Here is a 16,823-nt window from a genome sequence, read left to right on the forward strand (position 1 = left end):
TACATATTTTGTTTTCTTATGCTAATAACTTCTCCGAAAGCAACCATTACATTATCAAATGTTATATGATGTACACTTCAACACTTTTGCCACCATCATGTGTTTGACAAAGTAAAAACCACCCCATCCACCTCCGTTGTCTTACATAAATTAGATAATAATTTTTTTATAGTGAAAACCAAAGTGCACATATATATAGTATATATTATATATTATCTCATTCTTAGTACAAAGTGTAATTTTGGTCATTGTCAAATACAAAGCCCGGGAAAAGAAAACCCTGAATGAATCAATAAAACTAACACGGTATTCTTTCTTTGAAATTGTCAGCCTCAACCAAAGTAGTGATATATCAAAACATTAAAAAAAAAAATTGTACACGACAAATGATAAAGCTCCAAATACATAAAAATAGAACGACTTTGAGTTCCATGAATCTCTTCCAATTCTATCAATTAACTTCATGGCTGTGATTCTTCTTCAGCCATTTTCAATCCTAGTTTTCTTCTTTGTGTTTTTGTTCATTCCTTTCTCTCATTGCCAATACGGTTCTCCACAAAACATTGAAACTTTCTTTCCATATGATCTATCTCCTTCCCCACAACCAGGTTCTCCCACCACCCCATCAAGCGTTCCTCCATTGCCTCCACTTCCAACATCGCCGGCGCCGCCACCAAAAAACTCATCATCCACAAGAAATAAGATTGCAAAGGCTGTAGCTATCACGGCAGCCGGGACTCTGGTTCTGTCTGTGCTTCTCTTCTTTATAATCCAAAGGCGTGTCGCTGCAAAGCGCGAAAGAGAGGAAGTTATTAGTGCTAATTTGCATCAAGGTCAGCAGCCTGCAGCAGGGGCAGGGGCAGGCAATGAAGTGAAAGATTTTGATGGGAATCTTAAAGGGTACATTGTGGATGAAGATGGTTTGGATGTGCTTTATTGGAGGAAACTTGAAGGGAAAAGCTCTAAGAAGGGTTTCAAGAAAGATGCATTACATAATTCAAGGAATGAAGAACAAGAAGAAAGGATAGAAATAAATGAACGTCGACAAAGAAAGTCTGAAGCTATACAAGAAGTTCCTCTTCTCCGAGGAAAGTCTTCAACTTCCCAGGTCATACTTGTGGAAGAAGTAAATGATTCGGATGATGATTCAGATCAAGTTAGTCCTTTTTATCCTCGTCCTGTTGTGTTTGGAATCAAGGATGATGAAAAGCCAGAAGCTTTGATTCAAATATCAACTCCACCCGCATCTCCTTCCCCACCATCCTCACCTAAACCGCTTCCCCTAGATGCAAAAAGCCCTGCACGGCCTTCTCCTCCGCCTCCTCCACCAATCCCGGCGAATAAGAATCTTACACCACCAACACCACCACCTCCCCCACTTAAGGCAGGTGGTTTGAAATCATCATCTAACGTGCCCCCGGCTCCTAATGCCAAGCCGGGTCACAATAAATCAGGAGAGTCTTCATCTGGGACAGGAAATGGTCATGTCAAAATGAAGGCTTTGCATTGGGATAAGGTGAACACCAACACAGATCATTCCATGGTGTGGGACAAAATTGATGGTGGTTCTTTTAGGTAATTGTAATTTGCATTTCTGGATTTCAGATGAGTTATGTTATATATATATACACACACACACAATAATCTTTGGTTGGTTTTTTTTCTAATTCTTAATGGTTTCAATTCGGAACTTTCAGGTTTGATGGAGATCTTATGGAAGCCCTCTTTGGCTATGTTGCCACCAGCCGGAACTCGCCTCAACGAAACAATAATTCATTGGATGGAAGCTCACAAGTGGTTATCCTTGATCCTAAAAAGTCTCAAAACATTGCAATTGTTGTGAAATCTCTGGCCATTTCTCAAGAAGAATTTCTTGATGCGCTTAATGAGGGCCAAGGCCTAAATGCAGATGATATTGAAAAGCTGGCCAGAGTTGCCCCAACTGAGGAAGAACAATCAAAAATTCTTGAATATGATGGAGACCCCAGAAGACTGGCTGCTGCTGAATCCTTCCTTTACCACCTCCTGAAAGCTGTTCCATCAAGTTTTACTCGCCTTAATGCTATGCTTTTCAGATTGAATTATGACTCAGAGATTCTAAACCTGAAGGAATCTATACAAACACTTGAATTGGGTTGCAAGGAACTTAGAACACGAGGGCTATTTTTGAAACTTCTAGAGGCAATCCTCAAGGCTGGCAATCGTATGAATGCAGGTACTACCCGAGGGAATGCTGAAGCCTTCAACCTTAATGCTCTTCGGAAGCTCTCCGATGTTAAAAGCATAGATGGAAAAACTACTTTACTCCATTTTGTTGTGGAAGAAGTAATCCGGTCTGAGGGAAAACGGTGTGTTCTGAATAGGGATCGTAGCATGGGTCGTAACATGAGTCGTAGTAGCAGCCATAGCAGCACCAGCAGCACCAGCTCAAATTCTGAGAGTTTAGCAATGAAGGAGGAAAGAGAGAAGGAATTTAAAATTCTGGGATTACCAATGGTAGGAGGCCTCAGTTCCGAGTTCTCTAATGTAAAGAAAGCAGCCAGTATAGATTACGACACCTTTGCTGACACAATCTCGGCTCTCACAGCCCATACAGCAGAAATTAAAGCACTTTTGTCCCAATGTGGCAGTGATAGAAGTGGAGGAGGGTTTGTGAGAGAGATGAAAGGTTTTCTTGAAGCAGCTGAGGAAGAACTAAAGGTGTTGAGAGAGGAACAAACGATGGTAATGAAGCTTGTACAGAAAACAACAGAATATTATCAATCAGGAGCTTCAAAGGACAAAGGAGCACCCCCACTTCAACTATTTGTTATAGTTAAAAATTTTCTTGATATGGTTGATAAGGCATGCATTGAAATTGCTAGAAACCTGCAGAAGAAGAAGTCAGCAACTACTGTGGGACCATCATCACCACATTCAAGGATCTCAGTGAGGTTCCCAAACTTGCCTGAAAATTTCATGTCTGAGAAGTCAAGAGGCAGTTCTAGTGAATTAGATGATTTTTAGATTAGGCCTTAATCAGTAAAGGATTTTTTTTTTCAATTTTTTTTTTTTGGGTATAGGTATAGTAGCAGGATTTTGTTGTATATAGATGTAATTCAAATCACATGATATGAATTGTGAAATGAATAGCCTGATTCTTTTTATTTTTTCAGTAGAACTGATTCATCTTTTACTGCATCAAATTGTATTCCAAATCCTTCAGTCACTGGAAGGCTAGAGGTTTTATGAACTCAAAACATTAAGAGATGTAATGAAGATCAGGGAAACTAATTTTACAGAACCTATGGTTGTAAAGCACTAGTGTAAGACTAGTTTCTCTTTGTACCACATGATTGAAAATGCAGTACTTACATACAATTTAGATAGATTGTACACTTTCTTGCTGTCGTTATTTACTTATTTGGTAGAAGTGTCATTCATTAAAAACTAAGAATTAACAACAAACGGTTCTAAGGGTCGTTTGTAGGATCTTAATTTCTAGAGTCTTTGATCCATGAAACCACGTCCTAGAATTATAAAACTACAGCATTTGATTCATTAGTCACATTCCCATTAGATTCCATAAGTTATGGTTGGTTCATAACATTCCCAGGAATAATAATATATTATCATGAATTTCCCAAAAAAATTTCCTACGTATGACATTTAGACTCTTGGAAGGAATGATGAAATTTGATTGAATTAACTAATCAACAACCTACAATCACCAAGGAATGAGACTCAAAAGACTCTTTGGATGTTCAAAAGAAAAAATAAGACTGTTGGATGAGTTGGGATTTCTTTAACAAAGGGACTATCTCTTCATCCATCTCAACTTTTAAAATTCAGTAACCCAAAATGTAAGGCTAACTAAAGGGCCAATCACAACCGTCCATTTCTCAGCAACTACATTGGTAGCCAACTCCACTGATCTTTGAACTGACCCCCAAAAAATAAATGAATAAACCTACCACTTCCCACATTTCCTGGGTTTTCAACAAGTATTTTATTTCAATGACATCTGTGCAGAGATTGAGACATGCAAAGAGTCCATATCAAACAGCTATCTACAGCTCAAATCCTTTAGGAGCACCAGGTAAATTAATCTCCATATGCCTATATACGTTAAAAAGAAAATAACAGGAAACTCTACATCAAGTTGTCATTTAAAATAAATGGTAGAAAATGAAATGATTTAGAGAGAAAAATAGAGCAGAATCAAGGATTTATGTGGTTTGGCTTGATGGCTTACATCCACAACAGAAAGTTCTTTAGTGATTATTGTTTTACAGACTATTTGCCCTATGTTTGTAACTACTAATTCCAACTACTTTCCCCTCCATTCTCATCTTCCTTTGTTACAAACATACTCTAATATTGACCTATGAGAATCACTTGATTGGACTAAAATAGAAAGACAAAAGATATTCTTTTGATTTTAGTTAATCAAGAATATCAACATTTACTAAATCAACATCTACTAAATGTGATATTCATAATAAGAATACAAAAAAGTGTGACAGTACAAACACACTAAAGTTGACTTACAAGAATCAATGATTGGACTAAAATAGAAACACAATAAATATTCTTTTCATTTTTTAGTTAATCAAGAATATCAACATTTGCTAAATGTGATATTCATCACAAAAAGTATGACAGAAGATTTATATTCATAATTCACTAACACCATTAATGCCGGTGTGCTATAAATATATAGATACATGCAAGAAACCTGTTAAACCATTATAGAGAGGGAAATAGTGGGATTTTTATGAAAAAAAGTTTCACTAGCAGGCCCTGTGCTTAACTCGTTTGTTTGTTCCTTTTTCTTTTTTTTTTCTTTTTCTTTTAAGCTATATTAAAATTCACATACTAATACAGTACATCAAAAGTTTATACATAATACATGGATGTCCACTGTATGACATCTTACAAAAGTTGAGCACACAAAAAGGTGGGAGTATCAAAACAAACACACTTGGACTTTGATAGGTCTCTGCCTTTGGTTGCCAATCACTCTGTGCAAGAGTTAGCTTCCTGGTGTATATGGCGAACCTTAGCTCGCCATGCTCTAGAAAGTTGGCTCCTGCAATCATTCACAAGTATGGAAATCTGTGGAGGGTACAAAACCTCCATGGATAATGTTGAGGAAACTTGCAAACAAACAATAAACCCTCCTGGGCTGTGGGAGCTCATGTGATAGAATTTGAGGCCTTGATGGAAGTTGGAACGGACAATCTCTGCTCAAGGGAGTTAATTCATTATATTCTTACTTTTTGTGCTTCCCCCCTAAGCATCAAAAACTTGTAAATTTCATTTCTTTATTAAAATTTCTTGGTCTATAGGAATTTGAATAAATCAATTGCTTATGCCTTTGATTCCCACTAAAATGAAAATTTTATTCTAAAGACGAAAAATAAAATGACATTGAGAAATTCAATAGAAGGTTTGGTCACTGCACAATATAAAATCTTAATCAAACCATAATGGTTCACCTAGGCCAGATTATTATTAGGAACAAACATCATAGTTTCAACTTTCAGCTTTCAACAAAATAACCAAGTGCCAGAACAAATATAGAATGGCAACCAACCACAAGAATTAAATTAATTCTAACTGTCCAACAATTTATATACCTTTTTGTTTGCTTTATCTATATTTGGTTTGAGACTAAGGGTATTAATTCACCATGTAATCTAGCAGAGCCCCAACCTCCTCCATATCTCCTACACATTATTAATATGGGTTCTCTTCTAGCCATTCAGATATGCAGTCTGCGCCTCATCAGTGACTATTTGCTTTTGGCTGAATAATGTATTATGGCACAAGTCCCGTGGAGAAGCAATTCCTTCATATGTATCTTCTTCTTCCACAAAAGGATTATCTTCCAAACCAGATTTGTTTCTTACAAGATGATGCATGAGTCCCGAAAGAAGAACATGGTTCACCGATGAGTCTCATTCTTGGAAACTTCCTGCATAATTGGATTTATATTACTACAGAATTAAATTCCATTGGAGGAAAAATTAACTACTCCATTAATAACTTCACGTATGTAGCCTTAACTCATTAAACAGAGAGAAGTTCTCATGGTGCATATGCAATTTTGACTTTTCCAAACACAAAATAAAAACCCTCTCAAACCCCCCTCTTATAGTTAATGATGTATGAAGCTCTTCAGTATTACTATAACCTTGTTCTTAATTAACTGAACATATGGAAAACTCTTGACTTGATTTAAATGCCAGGGAACCAAAAGCTGGTTGATTAGGCTTGGGAACTCATTCAGTAAAAGACAATAAGTTGTGCGTTTCCTGAAGGAATAACAAAGGGGGTAAAAAAGGCTAAAACAACAGTGCTTTGGGCTCCTAACATAAAAATTATCTTCCAAATGAACCATTTCGGCCTCTCCCAAAATGGGGAAGACAAAACATGGGGCCTTATCTTGTCTCAAATGTCACTCGTTTTGAGTTTAGAAGGGGGAAAAATGGAACTTATTTCGATCTTGAATATTAATAACGTAGGCAAAAGCAAAATTTTAAGTGGAAGGTAGAAGCAATTCTTCAATGGTTCTATGAATGCTGCTACTAAGAATCAAGGAACACTTCTAAGAGGACCAGATGGGTGATGCTGCCAAAGGTTTGACAGGGTTATTAACCCATATATACTCCCATGCCTCTAGACCCCTTAACAAATGCACCAATCTTTTAGACAAAATAATGCAAAAAAGTTGTCACAAACAGTGAGAAATCATCACGGTGATTGTGGCCCACTTAATGTGATGCCAGCTTGACAGAATAATTTTAACAGCAAAGCAGGACAGCTATGGACCTCACCACTTTAGTCTCAGCAAAACATGTTGTGTAAGCTGCCTTAAGAGTTAAGAGTTAGGTTGTACATTATGTAACTATACATGGTATCCCCTATTTAGATCATTCTTTCTAACAGATTGCAATTGAACAAGGAAGGACACACAGATGTGATATACCTTATCTGAAGTGCTTTTTGACATTTTTGGTCCCCGATAAAAGCCTGGCATGGGTGTAGCTTTGAAGTTAAGACTCTGTCTTAACTTTCTGATTTCTGCCTCTTTTTGCTCCTGTGTCAAGCATAGGGAGTTCAGACATGCCATTTGTGTAGACTGAATAAAGTAATCTTCTGATGAACTAATGACGGTATTGTTTGAGAACATCTTTGAAACTGTATTATTCATTATGAGAAAGTGCAGCTATAGAACTAACTATGATGGAAAGGAAAGACATGCCCTTTATAAAGAGAACTACTAAAGTAAGTGTACCTTTGATTTTGATTGAAGGCGTGTCTTCTCTACCTCTTTAGCATTAGACTTTTCCTCCAATTTCTTTAAAAACTAAAAATAACCAAATATGAGGTCAGTAGAAGACAACATTGAAACTTCATAAAGATATAGAAAGAAATTATGTGCTTGCATAATAGAGATTTTATTCGGGGGGAGGGGGGGGATCATGTTGGTTTTAATTGGTACCTCCTTTCTTTTTTCTGCCCTTTCATCACTTTTCAAGCCAAAAGAAGAAGGGGCTGCCTTAATACTTCTTTTATCCACACCGCCTGCTTTGAGTGACCTACTCCAGCACAGCAATGCAATATTGAATTTTCCATAATAGTGGATCAAAGATTTCAAAATTCAACTGAGCAGCCCTAATAATTTTATTAATGCAAAACAAATCAGGGAACTATAATTTGGTGATTTGCGTAACAGCAGGCTAGAGGCATTCAAAAGCATTCTTTCAGAATTGTTTCTTTATTGAATTGGAATGAATTGGTCAATCTGATGAATTATTTTTCACATTATGCTTGGTTCATTTAGACCTTTGTTAAAAGGAAATTTATGTACATTGATATGAACAAAAGCCGTGCCACACGTAGATCAATGTTGGACAGACAAGAAAAAAAAATTTCATAGAAAGGAGATAATTAGAGTGAGGACATTGAGATAATTGAATTAAAAGACAAAAATGGATAGAATTGAATCTCCTTGTTTTGGTGAGGAAGTGGCAGCACCTACAGTTAAGACTGGACAATCAATATAATTGGACGCTAACAAACACATATAAAATGTGAGAAACTCTTCATATCTCACCCCCTATTCCACTTGCACTACCCTCCTTGTTCCCTTTTTGTTTAGATTAGATAAAATAATCGGTTCAAACCAAAAACTAATTAACTATGACATAGTGATAGTAAACATATAGAACCAAACAGTGTTAAAATTCAAGTATCACATGGATTTAATCCAAAATAAACTACAATACATGATTACTCAGCAGTATGCAATGGCAAATAGTGTGGAGCCAAAACATTACCCTCCATTCTCTTTTTGTGGAGTCATAGAAGTGGAAACCATTGGTTCTGTCCCCTTTGTAGCCACCTATTCAAAAAAAGAAAGTTCCACAAAATGAAAACCCGATTCTACATAAGCCAGTTTCAACTTTTATCAGTAAAGACAAGAGTAGTTGCTTAAAGGTTTCTTCTTTTTATGATAAGCAAAAAGGTTTCTTCTTTTAGGCAATGGTTGTAATGTGATAAACCTGTTTTGGTACTGGAGATCTCTCATAACCGGAAGATTTCGGTTGGTTGTAATTCTTTTGAAATGACTTGAATGCTCGTTTGACAATGTCTTTGTCCCCCATTTCCTCCATAATTAAGGATTTTCGATTCGTTGTAAGCGAAACTTGATCAGAATTTGTAGGACCCAAGCTAAAGGAAATGTGCAGGGATTTAGGAGCAACTTTCTTGCTTTCAACAATAGAAGGATTTTTCCTCGTTGGTAAAGATGAATCATTTCCCTTCTTTGTTGACGATCTTGATGCAGATAATGCAGTGGAAGTTGGTGCAGCCTTTGACACTTTAGGAGTGCTAATATGTGATGCTTTAGTTACAGGTGATGCCGCTTTAGTTACAGGTGACGCCGGTTTCTTATTTAGCCTTGCCACATTTCTCTCCTTATTCAATGGAGTAACCTGTACAAGCAAAATCAAGAAAACTATGAGCCACCAGATACAAAACAAAAAACCAAAGTTTATAAGCATTTAAAGTTTGCCAATAAAGATCAATTAGTTAAAGAAATCAATCTTCTCACCTTCTTAGATTCCTTTGGACGGTCCAACTTCGCCTTTTGCTCCTTAACTTTTGGATCATTTCCTATCTTAGTATTCAAATTGTGCAGAACTTCCTTTATATCTCTAGATTCAAGCAAAGCAGCTTCTTTTTCTTCTTCTTCTTCTTTTACCACAAGAGCAACAGAAATTTCCTTTATATCTTGAAATTCAACCACAGCAGTGTCTTCTTCTTCTTCTTCTTCTACTAAATGGATCGATTCTGGTTTGCTTGACCTGGGGCTATCACCTGTGCCACCATTTTCTTCTTTCTCTCCCTCAGCTAATGATCTTTGATTTTCTATACTGATTGGAGTGTCCTCCTTCAGATCATCCACATGGGTCCTAATTACCTCACTGACCAGGTTGGTTTCTTGCTTAACAACTTCTTCTTCTGTGGAACCGTGGCTATTAGATGCATTGAATTCAGAACCAGCTCCACTATCATTACTAGTCAGATCTCCAACATTTAGATTCTCTGACCTCAACTGATCATTACCAATCTGGTTATCTTGATCCATTATCTCAGCTTTGCGAGCGGCAATCTTCTTGTAATGGGCATCGAAGTAGGCTGCTTTTTTAGCTACTGATCCAGGTGTTGCACACTTCTCAACTTCTTCTAAGTACTTATTGGAGGAGAAAGTTGACCATTTCTCCCAAGACAGTGAATCATTATCAAACCTACCAAAAGAAACAGACACATCCATACCAGGTTTTGAGGCAGCTGTGATTGTCTCTCCCATCTGTGCATAAAACAGAAAAAACACCAAAGCCCAATCATATTTTCAAGCTAAAGCACACAATGACAACTCAAAACAACAACAACAAAAGTTGGGAAATTTAGCTAATTACAGATAGTTAACCAATCAATAAGCCATAAAAACAAATAAAACAAATAGGGGAAGAACAATAAATTAAAACAGATGGGTCACTTCTTAGAGATTTAAAGACAAATTAGGTGTACTACTAGTCTACTACCTTATCTTCAACTCTAGAAACATCTGCTATTGATTCACCCATCTCAGTGTCAGTGTTGAATTACCAATGAGCTACCGCACAAAACTGTACATACCATAGCTTGTGACCAGCTTGGAACATTCAATCTATTCTCTAGATCTCGCTGGAAGACCAAAGAGTAAGCAAAATCAGTGTGGACTCATGGACTACGGAGACAAAAAGAGAAGACAGGGTAAAAAACTGTAAGCAGTGAAGTGTAACAAAGAAAACATGACGTGTCCATGTGTTGTGTCCTACATTTCTGGTTTTCATATTCTATTTTTTCAATGACACAATTATCACTACCACCTTTTCCAGTAATGACAACCTTGTCTGCTTCTGGGACTTCTGGAAGGTCCTAAATGATAGATCCAATCAACGACAACAACCAAACTGTATGAAAAAAAGAGATAAAGAGATCAAAGTTGCAGTAGCCCATTATGATGATACTAGTTGCAGATTTTTTATTTTTTATTTTTTTTGAGAAACCAGATTTTTTATTTTTTATTGTTTTTAAGGATAAGCATTTGAAACTTATCTAAACTGAAACTTATACTACAAGATTTCCTTTTAGATGAACAGTAATAGAATCAAGACTAACAAGGTACTATTTCTAGTTTAGATGAAAAGTTAATCTTTTTGGTAACAAAAAGAGAAAAGATAGTGTTTACACTTTACACTACCAAATCTTTTAATGAGGACATTAAGATTTAGTTGGGTCAATAATGGTGGTTCAACAAATCAGAGGTTGAAGCATTGAATAAACTAAGACCTCACAACCATTTTTTAACAATTTTCTATGTAACCAATTTTCATTCATACCCTTCAGAATTCTTATTCAGGGCTTCAGAGAGAGACTTGACTTTGAATAACCACTAGCATTTATCAGACCAGCCATGAAAATAGTTTTAAACTTTAAAAATAGATAATAATTAGATGGTAAGGAAGGCCCACTTTAGAGTGTTTGCGGGGTGCGTGTAAAAGTTACATGTCTCTCAAATAAATTATTAAGCCTAAGGCCCTATCTGGACCCCTACTATTGAAACGTTTAGACAAAACGACCTGTCAATATTATTGTAAAAAAGATATCCTAGCAGAGGAAAACGACATTGTATTAATTGTGGATGAGCTCCTACCTCGTCACTGCATAAAGGCCTTATTATTTGATAGGAAGAAGAAAAATAATGGAGAAAAAAAAAAGAGATTTAAAATTTAAATTAAAAAAAGATTAAGGTTATGTTTGATAACAATTTTTTTTTTTTAAATCTTATTTTTAAGAATATAAAAAAAAATTCTTGCATTTTTTAATCAAAAATATGTTTAATTAGTTAAAATTAAAATGATAGTTTTAAAAAAAAATATATATATATATATATATAAAATACTAAAATATGTTGTTACTAGTATTTGAATTCTAATGCTAATTCATTAAATTAAATGTGTGTTTTCACTGGCTTTTTAAAATTAGAAACTAAAAACAGTCTTTTGCATTCTTTCAATTTTCTTTACAAATTGAGTTTTGAGAACATGTTTTGTTTTCTGTCAATTTTGGATTGCCAAAGAAGTTTTTTAGTCTCAAAAATAGAAAAAAAAATTTAAAAACAAAAAATAAGGAAGAAAAAAAAAACAGTTACTAAATTTACCATAATATTTTGTATTGTAAGAGTTTTGCAGAAGACACCCAAAAAAAAAAAGTTTCATGTAGTAAATTCTTAATAAATTTTTGTATTTGAATATTTTTTAACAAAATTAATGGATAAAATTGTCAAAATCACCTGTATAGTATATTTTCTTTATTCTTTTCCTTTCATTTTCGATACATTAAAAATGGTAGCTTAGATAGAAGATAACCATTACTCTTTTGGGAAAAACTTAGATCTAGTATTCACTTGCATTGAATTCGTTACTATTATACGTAGAATTCATCATGACATATCCACTTTTAGCTATGTGTCTTCATCCCAATGGATCCAATTCACTAGACCCAAGTCAAGTCTTACTTAGCCTACAAATTAAAGAAAATATCAATCTGTCGGTAAGCAAAAACAACTTGCTTGATAGCCTCGCTTCCATTCCATGCATGTTTTAGCTTGTCCCAATTAAAGCTAGTCCAAGTTCTTCCATTTTTTTTTCTACTCACTTTTCCTCCCTACCAAAATGGACTCAAAAGATGACCAATACAAAGGATGCTAACCAAGATCCTTGGGCATTGGTGGAAGGGTCGTGATCAAATGGGCCTAGCCCAAGCACTTAATTGAAGTTATCGAAGCGAATTAGACCACAGCATATAAAAATATATAATACAATCAACATCATCAACTTGAGTGGGCTTTTACTTACCTAATCACATACTCTTAGCTTGCCTTGCATTTTTATTCTATAATGCTCTTAAGCTACTCAATCATTTCCCTACCTTAAACTTTTCAAACATCACTCTCCAACATTTGGTATATATATAGCTTAATACTCTTGTGCTGGTTAAAAATCATATCCCCAAAGCTGAATGTTTTCTTTTTTCATTTCAATGGAAGCCAATTGGTCCCTTTTGCTCCAAATATTCTTCTGCCTAGCTCTTTTATTGGGCCAGGCCAAACCCGATCCTGATCCGCTTCAAGATTATTGCATTGCAGATAACCAAAGCCCACTCTTCACCAATGGTGTACCATGCATTGACCCAAACAACGCAAAACCTTCCCATTTCACCACATCAGTTCTGTCCAAACCCACTAGCGCTAGCACCAGCCAGTTTGGGTTCAATGGCACAGTGATCAACACCGTGGATTTACCTGGGCTCAACACCTTGGGCATGACCATGTCCCGAATAGACATAGCACCAAAAGGCTCCGTCCCGCCACATTCGCACCCAAGGGCCTCGGAAGTTACCATTTGCCTCAAAGGCCAACTTCAAGTGGGCTTTGTGGACACCTCTAATCGTCTCTATCAACAAGCATTGAGGCCCGGTGACTCGTTTGTGTTCCCAAAGGGTCTGCTCCATTTTCTCTACAATCCAGACTCAAGGGTCCCGGTCCTATTGGTGTCTGGGTTCAGTAGCCAAAAACCAGGGACCCAATTTGCATCAAGAGCCGCATTCACATCAATTCCTGATATTCCTGATGAGGTATTGAAGAATGCGTTCAAAATTACCAACCAAGATGTCATCAGGATTCGAAGAAGCCTTGGAGGGTGATTATATTTTCTTTTTGGAATAAAGGGTTTGCTCACAGTTATTTATTCTTGGAATGTATGCTTGCTTGTGCTGGTGGCATTGAATTGATAACCTCTTTTTTTTCCATGTAAAATAGACTACTCAACGATCATATTGTGATCCTTTCATTTTTTTTTGCTTGAACCATATTGACAAATTGTGAATTTGTGATCCTATTTTTAAGTAATACTTTCATGATTCATGAATATGAAAGTATGACAATAAATGAAGTCAAAATGGATGGAATTGAATGCATTGCATTGTGCAGCAAAAATCATGGCAGTGAGGGCTTTTGGCTTTGCTGGCAAAGGAGATGTGTCTCGAAAGCATCGTCTACAGACCAAGTAATTTCACCAAACACTTGGCGTATTTTGTAAAATTGAAAGGTCTCTCCACATTTCAAACTTGCAATCTTCATAATAAATTCTGGTAAATCTCCAACTAGAAAAAAAAAATCTGGTAAATCTTAATCATAAATTTCCAGATCTTCTTATACGGGTCTTGCCTAGTATTATTATTATTTTTTAGTAATTTTTAGTAAAATGAACTGTTGGGCATGTGACCAATGGCAAATGGCCCCCATTAAAAACTTGATCGGGTAAATCCCATGTGAGTATGCGACCAAATTAAAGGATGATAATAATAATAATATAAACATTAACCCACAAGATGGGCAAACTTATTATTGCACCAAATGTTGTTTTATTTTATATTAATCTCTCTAAAACAGTGACGTTTTGAAAAGGTAATAAGGGGATATTGAATTGATCTCGTCCACTGGGAAAGTTAGTAAAGCAAAATGAAATATGAATGCTTAAATTCTTTGTCGACGAGCTAGAATTCTTTGAGCACCTATGAATAGGACAGGAATATTTCTCCTGTTTTCTTTATTTTTTTCTTCATAGGAAAGGTAAAAAAAAAAGGATGAAAATGAAACCTGGCGACTAATCAGCTTCAATTTTTTACCGTATGGCATGACACGTATTAAAACAAAGTTGTCACTCATTGGGAACTTGAAAGGAACAAACATGGGATTCTTACCAAAATTCAAAGAAATAAACGTCATAGACTTCATTGACCTGTAATCCCAATGGAAAAAAAAAAACACAAAGAAAGTTTCGCAAAAGCATTAAAGCCCTGGAAGAATCCAAGGTTGTTGAAAAAATAAATTAAAAATACAAAGAAGAGCTACGTGTCAGGCTCTCTGAACCTCATGAAACACACACTTTGCAAGACTAGTTTTTAGCTAGCAGAATTCAACTGCTTCTCATTTCTTCCCTCAACTTTCCCATTATGTTTTTTACCTTGAATCACTGTGTATCTACTATCTGTGATCAAATTCAATCATAACCTGTAAAAGTGATGACCCAGCTTTTCCTTTACTCTTTCCTTTTGTCTTTTAAGCAAAAGAGGGAAAAGTAAACAACACAGCACCTCAAAGCTTTGTCCATATCATATGTCATTGAGCAAACAAATATCACAAAAGTTCAGAGCCATCACAGTAAATCTAACACATAATTGAAAGACTTGAATGAAACAACAACAATACAACAAATAAAAAAGGACAGAGACTCAACTGTCATTCTCAATTTTTTCTTCTCCACCATCCAAAATGTTTCCACAGTCCCCATAATACTGATAATAGTCCATTACAACACATCGAAAGAAAAATCAATCCACCAAAAATTGTTCCAAAGAATTGGAACCTCATGAATTAAAATCAAGAATTAAACCCAAGAAAAAAAAACCCCACCAAACCCTTCTCTATTAAAAATCAATCTCTGTACAAAGTATGAAAGAATCTTTCAACAATGTAACAAAAAATAGAAACAAAGAATCATCATAAAAAATAACCCGAATACCCAGCTAACGTATCAGACGACGTCGTAGTAGTAGAACGAGACCCAAGTCGTTGATGATCTTTACCGTGAATGAAAAGATCGTACGGCTCCCAAAGCCTGTCAACCTCACAGGGCTTCTTGATATCGAGCCTCACCCATGGCTTCCCTTTCCCACTCCAATGTAACAAACTAACCGGACCAGGATGCAACGGTCTACAACTACCTCGTACATTGTCGCCGCCGAGCCCATGTTGGTTCCACCTATGGTGTATGGGCTCCACGTGTCCCGCGAAGACCAACAAAAACGGTGGCAACGAACCCAACTCGTAGATCCTCTTCTTTCTCTGCACTTCCATCCAGTTCTCAATTCTCTTCCTGTAGTTCCCTTCTCTCCACTTCACCAAATCCATGACCATGACCCCGGTGTTGAAGTAGCACGGCTTTCGGGTCGAAAAGACCCGGGAAAGAACCGGGTCGGACCAGAATGGGGCCGTGAAGTACTTGGTGAAATTGGCGTGGCAGTATTCGGGGGCTCCGATGACACGCGTGGAGGTCAGGTTGGTCTCCCAGAGCTTGACGATGTCGTCGACCACGACCACGTCGGAGTCGAGGTAAATCACGCGGTCAACGCAGGAATCGAGAATGTCTCCGAGGTAGTTCCGGGCGTAGTTCAACGGGTTCTCGAGAGCCTGTCGGATCGAGGAGGAGATTAGGTTTATGACCGTGTCTTCGCGGAAGATGTAGACCTTGAAGTTGAGGGAAGGGAACGTGGATCGGACGAGTTGGGTCAGGACCCGGGGACTCGCCGGGTCGAACTCGGCCGAGACGAAGTGGAAGAACACGTGTTCGGGGCAAGACGCGTGTCGCAGAACCGAGTGAACCGCCGCCATGGAGCCACGTAGGTACTCCGAGTCCAGCGTCATCGCTATGTGGATAAACGACGGGTCGCACGAGGACACGTAGGACTCCTTGTTCTTCATCAGCGGGCACTCTTTCCCGTTACGGTAGTCCGGCGCTTCAGCAAATCGCGACAGCCCATCAAGCCCAAGCCCAAGCCCATCTCCGCCGTCGTTCGGCCTCGTCGGAAACGACCGTATACAGAGACAAAACGGCGGCAAAATAAGCGACACGAGAAGAAACAAAACGACTACTCTTAGTCTGAAAGGAAGCATTACTGGGTTTTCAGGGTTTTTTTTTTTCTTTGTGGGTTCTTGAAGAAGAAGAAGAAGAAGAAGAAAGAGATGGGTTTTGGAGATTGGGTATAATGAAGTCTTTAAGGCTTATAATAAATTTCTTTCTTCTTCTTCTTCTTTGTTGTACATTGCTAACAAAAAATCAATACGCGGTTTTGCTTTCCCTGTGAAAGAGAGAGAAAAGTGGGGACTGGGTTTTTTTTTCTCTTTGAAAGAGAGAGAGAACTTAATCACGTATTTATATGGGATTTCACTAGCCTAGAGAGACTTTCTTTAAGTCTGAACTGTCCCTTTCTGTCTTTTTCTTCTCTCTCTCTCTCTCTCTCTGGAGTTTTCTTTTATGGAGAAAAAGGTCCCATTGGTGAAACCGCTGGTATGGTAAAGGAAGGAATACTTTTTTTTTTTTTTTTTTTCTTTGTTCTTTGTTCCTATCTTTTTCTTTTTCAATTTTTTGGGTTTTTTCTTTTCT

General features: G+C 37.0%; 4 protein-coding genes across 6 annotated transcripts; 2 read left to right on the forward strand and 2 right to left on the reverse strand.

Moving 5' to 3' along the window:
- The first annotated feature begins 336 nt into the window (after positions 1–336).
- Positions 337–3,368, forward strand: LOC142627252 (formin-like protein 4). The gene is made up of 2 exons (XM_075801069.1): positions 337–1,575; positions 1,698–3,368. The coding sequence occupies exons 1-2, from the start codon at positions 464–466 to the stop codon at positions 3,004–3,006; spliced, it is 2,421 nt and encodes an 806-aa protein (XP_075657184.1). The 5' UTR covers positions 337–463; the 3' UTR covers positions 3,007–3,368.
- A 2,082-nt stretch (positions 3,369–5,450) lies between these two features.
- Positions 5,451–10,660, reverse strand: LOC142628074 (protein WVD2-like 7). 3 transcript variants are annotated; one of them, XM_075802035.1, is made up of 9 exons: positions 10,425–10,660; positions 10,098–10,239; positions 9,104–9,862; positions 8,553–8,984; positions 8,328–8,392; positions 7,490–7,586; positions 7,283–7,354; positions 6,974–7,084; positions 5,451–5,959 (listed from the first exon to the last, which is right to left on the reverse strand). In XM_075802035.1, exons 2-9 carry the CDS (start codon positions 10,137–10,139, stop codon positions 5,930–5,932), a joined length of 1,608 nt encoding a protein of 535 aa, XP_075658150.1. In that variant the 5' UTR covers positions 10,140–10,239; positions 10,425–10,660; the 3' UTR covers positions 5,451–5,929. The 3 variants fall into 3 exon arrangements, with proteins under 3 accessions (XP_075658150.1, XP_075658149.1, XP_075658151.1); XM_075802034.1 differs by lacking the exon at positions 10,425–10,660 and having other exon boundaries at positions 10,098–10,409; XM_075802036.1 differs by lacking the exons at positions 5,451–5,959; positions 6,974–7,084; positions 10,425–10,660 and adding an exon at positions 7,086–7,185 and having other exon boundaries at positions 10,098–10,409.
- Positions 10,661–12,613: 1,953 nt separating this feature from the next.
- LOC142629335 (germin-like protein subfamily 1 member 1) lies at positions 12,614–13,566 on the forward strand. Its single transcript, XM_075803298.1, has one exon. The coding sequence runs from the start codon at positions 12,619–12,621 to the stop codon at positions 13,300–13,302; it is 684 nt and encodes a 227-aa protein (XP_075659413.1). The 5' UTR covers positions 12,614–12,618; the 3' UTR covers positions 13,303–13,566.
- Positions 13,567–14,875: 1,309 nt separating this feature from the next.
- LOC142629334 (putative galacturonosyltransferase-like 9) lies at positions 14,876–16,572 on the reverse strand. The gene has a single exon (XM_075803297.1). It carries the CDS (start codon positions 16,331–16,333, stop codon positions 15,161–15,163), a length of 1,173 nt encoding a protein of 390 aa, XP_075659412.1. The 5' UTR covers positions 16,334–16,572; the 3' UTR covers positions 14,876–15,160.
- Between the last annotated feature and the right edge of the window lie 251 nt (positions 16,573–16,823).

This window comes from Castanea sativa, chromosome 3, assembly GCF_040712315.1.
Source record: "Castanea sativa cultivar Marrone di Chiusa Pesio chromosome 3, ASM4071231v1".
Taxonomy (NCBI): Eukaryota; Viridiplantae; Streptophyta; class Magnoliopsida; order Fagales; family Fagaceae; genus Castanea; species Castanea sativa.